An 8,644-nucleotide genomic window follows, 5' to 3' on the forward strand; every position below is an offset into this window, starting at 1 on the left:
TGCTATCCTCATTAAAATATGAAAACATATAACTGTTTGGGTTGTTTTAGTTAAAGCAGACACTGTATTTTCATCTGTGTGATTTTGACAAGATCATTTGATGGTGTTGGTGAATATGAGAAATTCCAAAAGGTTCAGATACTTTTCATCCCACTGTATTTATTATTACTTATTATACTTAAATGAAAGTGCAATTCTGCTTAGTTTGAAGAAACTCAGGAATTTTATTTTGTATTAGCATTTAATGCTCTTTTAAGAGTGTAATCTTAGCAAGCCATAATATATATTAATGAAAGCATACAGTAAACACTTGTTTTACTTATCCTAAAATGTATTCAGCAAAGCATTAAATATTAGTAATTCGATTACTCGATTATTCGAATTAACTAATTAATAGATTAATCAATAACCTAAATTATCGATAGCTGCAACCCTACTATATACAGTATCTTTTTCCATTCAGTAAATAAAAATGTTCTTACATAATATTTTAATTTTTCAATAAATCAAAATGGAGTTGTAATGTAAAACTAAAGGCAAACATTTTGTTCAATAATACAAGACAGTTTATTATTTCAATAAAAATGAGTAACCTATGAAAAAGTTATGTGTGTACTTGACCTAATTAAATTCTGTAGGCAAGTCATTAAGTCATTGACTCTTTCAAGGCTGAAATTGTTTGAAAATTAAGCTTGGCATGCATTCAACAGTAATCTAATAAATGCCATAATGTTTTTGTTCAGTTGCAGTATGCAACATTGAAATAAAAAATGAAGATGATGACGACGAAGTGGGAAAAATGAAGTCCAAGTTGGGTCAGGTTAAACAACCTAAACATGAAATGTACGAAGAAACGTCCGATGACATGAAAGATGAAGAGGAAGAAGATGATGACATGAAAGTGGAGTGGCCAACAGGAGTGCACCAGGCTACAGACACGGAGCTGGAAAAACTTAGCAATGCAGATGGGGTAGGAAAGACCTCAACTACCAATACTATCCACTCTTTTCTTCAGTTTCTTTACACATACATGGAATTGGATGTTGTTTTCAGCCCACATTCATTAACTCATTTACCACTAAAGATAATAATCTTGTTAATTACAAACATTAAACGTAGTGCGAACATATATAAAAATAGTTAGCAAAATTCCCTAGAGAAAATGATCTGTCTAGTGTAAACGTGGCCTCACACAGCCCGGACAGATTCACGTCGACAACATACCACCTCCTCCGCCCCCTTCGTAGATGAGGGATATTTGTTTTTTCGGCCAGCAGCAACCACGGTAAGTATTGTAAAAAGACATCAATGTTGTGGAGGTGGGGAAAACACCACTAATTTCTTTACTGAAAGTCCAACCTAAATCTCCGTTAGCATAACAATAAACTGTTTTTTCGGCCAGCAGCAACCACTGTAAGCATTGTAAAAAGAAGTCAATGTTTTGGAGGTGGGTAAAACACCACTACTTTTGTTACTGAAAGTCTGACTTGCATTAGCATAACAAACTGTTTTTTCGACCAACAGCAACTACTGTAAGCATTGTAAAAAGACGTCAATGTTGTAAGGGGTGGGGAAAACACCACTAATTTTGTTACTGAAAGTCCGGCCTGCATTGGCGTTAGCATAACAATAAACTGTGTGAATTTACTAACCTGCAAAACTACAGTGGTCAGGCCAGCCTCCACAAGGAACAACAAAGTCAAGCCAGCCTTCCCTCATTTGAATCATTCTTTCAATTTTTGCAATACGGTAATGCAACACAGTGGCTTCAGAGCGCAAGTCCCTTTATTCCAAAAAAAAAAAAAAAAAAAAATGGGTCCACTTCAGCGGGACACTGGCATGAACATGATCTGACTTGAAAAAAAAAAAATCGGTGAAATGAAATTAGACATCAGAATTTCATGGGAGTACTTTGGTTTGAGTCTTGGGGTAGTCTAGTATGCCTCAGATGTAGATGGTCCTTGGATATCTCAGATTCTTTTCATTATTATTTTCCCCAAATCACTTATATTACAATACTTTAATTTGAGACTCGGGGTGCTCCAGTGTCCCCCAGAAGTGGACCCATTGTTGGATACCACCCTTTTTTTTTTTTTTTTAAATAAAGGGACTTTCACTTGGAAATGTTTCTATAGGAGTTTTTGAAAACAAAAGTTTGAATCGAACGTTGATTCACCGGACCAATACACATGAATATTAGTATATGTCAATATAGACTTATTTTGCATTGATCATTTAGCCTTTCAATTGATTAGGTTCATATTCGTGAAAAATGTAGCCCCGACCCCCATTCAGTAATCTGTTTGGTCTGATTAATGTCCTCAGCAAAAATTGTACATGCAGTTTATGCTGTTATATCGTCACTACCAATGTTTAGACCAAACCTACGCCCTTGGTTTTGCGCATATTCTTTCCATTTTGAATATTCTGCCTATGACAAGGTCCAATAGTGTAAGTGGTGACAAGGGCAACAAAATACTTGGAAGAGTTGAGGAAGGCTAAAACCACAGTTTGGGAATATTTTACAGATGAACAATAACAGTGAATATTGAGACAACAACACACTAAGGCTAGGTTCATACTACAGGTCTTAATGCACAAATCCGATTTTTTGTCATATCTGTTTTTTTGGCGTGCCTGTTCAGACTGCCTTTGTCCATTGAGACCATTCATGTATTAAGCATGCGCACTAATTCGCAGTCCGACAAGCGCTGAGCAAGACGACCCGCATGCGTAGAAGCATCAAAACAAATGACCACACATGCTGGCTGTCATCCGTCATTCCAGGGATATCATATTTTGCTTTTTAAAAAGAGGGCACAAATAACAGACATAAATAATCCCAGTTTAGGTTTATATTCAAAGTATATGGATCGATAGCATGTACACACTGTCCGTGCATGTCACACACACGGCCTTGTAAGCAATGTTGAAATAATGCTTATATGGAGCAGACAGAAAACCGATCATTCTCAGGCTTATCCTCAACCCATTTTTATTTTTTTATGACTGTTGTCAAGTCTGACCCTTCCTAAAAAGCCGTGTTCAAGGCAAGCTAGGCGCTAATAACGCTGGCTACCGTAGCGTCTCCCTCGCTTTTTATTACGTAATTGCTGCATGAATTCCGATTTGAGAGACTGGACAGTACAGACCGCTGCGACAGTCTGGAAAAATGTGGCCCAGATCGGATTTGAACCACATACGAAAGTGACCCAGATCGGATTTGAAATGGTCCAGTTCTATGCGACTTGTCACGTTCAGACCGTCAAGTCCTCACTCAAGTCGGAAAAACACGATAAAATCGGATTCGTGCATTAAAGACCTGTAGTATGAACGTAGCCTAATTTTCACAGATAATTAGTCCCGATTATTTTCTCTGACCCGATTTTCCGATCTCAACTACGATTTTTCGGCAAAATAAAAATCATGACAAATAAAGTGTTCTGAATGTCTTCTATTTAACCCTTGTTTTGTGTTAGAAATCAGCCCATATTTCAACTTGTGAATTAAATTTTATCCGTGAATTAACCTGGCCTGAAAATACTAAACCTTTGCAATATATTGTTTTCTGGTCAAGATTGACCCGTTTTCAAGTTTGGGTATGTTAAAAGTACCATTGATTTTTGCATACGAAAATTTGAAAAAGGGTCAATTTTGACCCCAACACAATACGACGGGTAAACGTATTTTTTTCTTTATTAGAACTGAAAGTGCCGGTGAATTTACCTCTGTTAATACGAGGGGTGTGCCATCTTAGGCACCCCACGATTGGATTCGATTACGATTCAGGATGCAACGATTCGATTATTGAACGATGATCACGGTATTGACGATGACCACGATTATCACGATTATTGATGCATCATATATTACTAATTAATAAAGTTGTCAAACAAATTTATGTCCATTCATTTAAAATGTCCTAATGATTCAACAGGAACGATGGAAACATGTCCACACAACAAAAAGCTGCCCTTAAGCTGCTTTCTTTTACAAGAAAGTGCAAAAACATTAACCATTTTAAAGCCATTACTTATTTCTCAACATGCCTATATAACACACAGCGGACCTTGAGATGCTCTTTTTTTACAAGAAGGTGCAAAAACATTAGGTTTTCAAAGGCAGTACTGTACTTATTTCTCTCAGCAATACAATAAAATGCACACATGTGGAATTAATTCCACATTTTCTGTAAACAAAGTGTCTTTAGAAATAAGACTTCTTTTAACCAATATAATTTATTTTCACAGATTTCTGTACTATTAGGCATGTTACCGCTGTACTTAATCATGGTTTTACACATTCTGCATATGGAATAACTTTTGTACACCAACAAACAACGCACAAATGGACATGGAAATACATGTTGGCGAATTCGCTTATTAGCTTAGTGCTCGGTGCTAACCGTTAACATCTCAAAAACAACAACAATAAAGGCCAAACAGTACAAGAGGGTTCGTGTACTCACCTCTTATAGACGCACACAGGACTTAGTGACACACTCAGGACATTTTTTTCAATTGACATGACTTGAAACTACTGCTGGACAACTGAAAGAAAAGGAGCAATGAAATATTTCTCTTCCCCTCCCCTCTCGCTCTAAAAAATAACTTGCGCACAGAAGACGACCCAAAGCGTGGCCACCGGTTCCCTGCCTGTCTCATACACAAATTTATTTAGTCTTTTGAACAGGAGTAAATCTCTCTCTCAGTAACTTCAGCTGCATCCATCATAACGTTGTGCGTGTGGCATACGTGTCTCGAATTTCATTCCGCTACTAGCGGCTTTCATAACGTTATTAGGGAAAATCATCGTTTTTGAACATTTATGAATCGTAATCGAATCGTCACGTGTCAATTCTCAATGCATCTAATGATCGATTTTTTGGCACACCGCTAGTTAATACACAGAGAACAATCCCATGGGATTAAGAGCATTAATTATACAACAGACTCCAGCTCTGTTCTTAATTAAAGTGATAATGAAAGAAGAAAGTGCATACACCATTTGAAACAAAATCAAGCATGAAAAAAGGTAATCAGTCAGTCTGTAAAACAAATAGTCTGTCAGCAAGTCAGTCTGCCAACCAGCTAGCCAGCCAGTCAATCAAATCAGTCAGGAGAAGTAGGTAAGCAGCCAGGCTCAGGGTGATGTGCTGTCACATTTCTCTCTGGTTTTACTTACATGAATTAATGATGAGTGCAAAACTCTCACACAATCATAACATCCCCTAACATCGATCACACCACAGTTCTTCTTACTTAACATTGATCACACCATAGTTATTCTTACAACTGACATTTATGTATCAGTCCCCGTCAAACTATGAACACAAATTTAGAAAATACAATCATGACAGAGCATACAATAAAGCTCTAAAGTAAATCAATTGACTTATTTACTCACAAAAACATACCTCAATGGCTGAACTATAATACCGAGGGGAATAAGGTCCTATTCAAGTACACAAGTATATTAAAATATATTACGTAAAATATATCTTTTTTTGTTGTTGTTGCTAAGTTTCTTGATACTGTACACTGCAGGCCAAAAGTATTAGCACCCCTGCAATTCTGTCAGATAAGGCTCAATTTCCCCCAGAAAATGATTGCAATTACAAATGCTTTGGTAGTAATATCTTAATTTATTTTGCTTGCTATGAAAAAACACAAAAGAGAATGAAAAAAAAAAAAAATTAAATCATTATAATTTTACACAGAACTCGAAAAATGGGCCGGACAATAGTATTGGCACCCTCAGCCGAATACTTGATAGCACAGCTGTTAGACAAAAGAACTGCAATCAACCGCTTCAGGTATCCATCATTGAGTTTCTTACAATGCTCTGCTGGAATTTTAGACCATTCTTCTTTGGCCAAGTAATCCAGGTCTCTGAGATTTTAAGGGTGCCTTCTCCAAACTGCCATTTTCAGATCTCTCCACAGGTGTTCAATGGGATACAGGTCTGGACTCAGTGCTGGCCACTTTAGAAGTCTCCAATGCTTTCTCTCAAACCATTTCTAATGCTTTTGGAAATATGTTTTGGGTCATTGTCCTGCTGGTTGGTAGACCCATGACTTCTGAGGGACACCCAGCTTTCTCACACTGGGCGCTACATTATGCTGCAAAATGTGTTGTTAGTCTACAGACTTCATAATGCTCTGCACACAGTCAAGCAGTCCGGTGCCAGAGGCAGCAAAGCAACCCCAAAACATCAGGGAACCTCCACCATGTTTGACCATCAGGACCATGTTTTCTTTGAAGGCCTGTTTTTTCCCCCTGTAAACTCTATGTTGATGCCTTTTCCTAAAGAGCTCTACTCTTGTCTCATCTGACCAGAGAACATTCTTCCAAAAGGATTTTGGCTTTCTCAGGTAAGTTTTGGCAAACTCCAGCCTGGCTTTTTTATGTCTCTGGGTCAGAAGTGGGGTCTTCCTGGGTATCCTACCATAGAGTCCCTTTTCATTCAGACGCTGACCTATAGTACGGGTTGATACTGTTGTACCCTCGGACTCCTGGACAGCTTGGACTTGTTCGGATGTTAGTCGAGGTTCTTTATCCACCATTGGCACAATGTTTCTTTGAAATCTCTCGTCAATTTTTCTTTTCCGTCCACATCTAGGGAGGTTAGCCACAAGTGCCATGGGCTTTACACTTATTGATGACACTGTGCATGGTAGACACAGGAACATTCAGGTCTTTGGAGATGACATGTAGCCATGAGATTGCCCATGCTTCCTCACAATTTTGCTTCTCAAGTCCTCAGACAGTTCTTTGGTCTGCTCTCTATTCTCCATGCTCAACGTGGTAAACACAAGGACACAGGACAGAGGTTGAGTCAACTTTAATCCATTCTAAGTGGCTGCAAGTGTGATTTAGTTATTGCCACCAAGTAACAAGCGCTGTTGATTACACAAATTAGAGAAGCATCACATGATTTTTCAAAGGGTGCCAATATTTTACCCGGCCCATTTTTAGAGTTTTGTGTAAAATAATAATGATTTAATTTTTTTCCGATTCTCTTTTGTGTGTGTGTTTTTTTTTTTTTATTGCAAGCAAAATAAATTAATATATTAGTATCAAAGCATTTGTAATTGCAATCAGTTTCTGTCAGAATATGAGCATTATCTGTTAGAAATGGAGGGGTGCCAATACTTTTGGCCAGCAATGTATACGATGTTTCATTCACATACAAAAATTTCTTTAAAAAAAACCCTCCACTACATAGATTTTTTGCAATTACCAATTAAAAAAAGCATTTAACTGAACAAAATTTCCATCATATATTTACATGTTATACTATGTATGATTATCAATATTATTTTTTATTACTGACTATAATTTTGTATTGATACTGTAACTAATATTGTCAATATGTTAGTCTCAATAATTGTCAATTGTTTCTATGAAGCAGATGCTTGTAAATATGTAAAAAATATTTTAAAAAAAGATTTTTGCCACAATCAAAGACATTTTGTACAAGATGGCTCATTAAATTGGGCGTGGCAGATGAAACTGCAGTCAGCAAAATCTCACGATTGTTTTAAAACGGATTTTTACACGGTTGTTCTAAACGTCAAATACAGTGGGGAGAACAAGTATTTGATACGTTCATTGTTTTTCCCATTGGCAGTGTATCAAATACTTGTTCTCCCCACTGTATGTAGCCCTAGCTATATGACTATAGCTAGCTAGCTATAATTCATGAAAATTGTTTGGAGCAGCACGTATGTAAGAATTACAATTACTTTTACACAAAGTTTGACAAACATTGCCCAATGTATTATTGTAAAATATTTGTAACTTTCGGTTAGGGTGGAATAGAAAGTCTATTATTAGTCTTATTATATCTAATTATTGTCTTGTTTGTGTATGAAATTTAGAATATGTCCACCGATGGTCTGGTTTCCATTCTGAAGAGGAGGAGAGCATCCCTGGATGGACTACCACCTCCCAGCAACGCAGACAAAAAAATAAACGCCAAACGTAAAGTCCGCTTCACTGAGCCAGAAGAACACGGTTAGTATTTCAAAATAAAGCGCACTTTTTAAAACCCAAAGTCAAGCGATAGTTTACAAACATTTTAATATTATAAACTACTTACGGAAGCGTATTGCTGCCAGTCAACAAAAAAATAAAAAAATAAAATAAAATAAAAGTGAAAGGTGAAAACTACTGTGTAAAAACGTGATATTATCATGTAAAAATGTGATAACTATAATGTAAGAATGTGATCATTATCATGTAAAAGCATGATAACTATCATGTAAAAATGTGCTAATTATCATGTAAAATGTGAAAACTATCGTGTACAAACACATTATTGTGTAAAAATGATAACTCATAAAAATGATAACTATCATGTAAAAACGTGCTAATTATGTAAATATGAAAACTATAATGCAAAAATGTTATAAATATGTAAAAGTGTGATTATTATCATTTACAAATGTGATAATTATGTAAAACGTGAAAACTATAGTGTAAAAACATAATTATGTAAAACTGTGATAATCATTGAGTAAAAATGTAATAATTGTGATGTAAAAAGTGAAAATTATCATGCAAAAACGTGATAATTAATCATGTAAAACTGAAAACTAAAATGTAAAAACGTGATAAATATCATGTAAAGGCTTGACAAT

At 36.1% G+C, this 8,644-nt stretch overlaps 1 protein-coding gene across 1 annotated transcript in view; it reads left to right on the plus strand.

The window, feature by feature from the left end:
* cnstb (consortin, connexin sorting protein b) overlaps positions 1-8,644 on the plus strand; it is a 58,469-nt gene that overhangs the window by 43,371 nt on the left and 6,454 nt on the right. The window contains exons 8-9 of the mRNA XM_057822308.1: positions 744-970; positions 7,883-8,018. Of these exons, the coding sequence (XP_057678291.1) occupies positions 744-970; positions 7,883-8,018 (363 nt within the window). The remainder of the gene's footprint in view (positions 1-743; positions 971-7,882; positions 8,019-8,644) is intronic.

Source organism: Corythoichthys intestinalis, chromosome 19 (assembly GCF_030265065.1).
Source record: "Corythoichthys intestinalis isolate RoL2023-P3 chromosome 19, ASM3026506v1, whole genome shotgun sequence".
NCBI lineage: Eukaryota > Metazoa > Chordata > Actinopteri > Syngnathiformes > Syngnathidae > Corythoichthys > Corythoichthys intestinalis.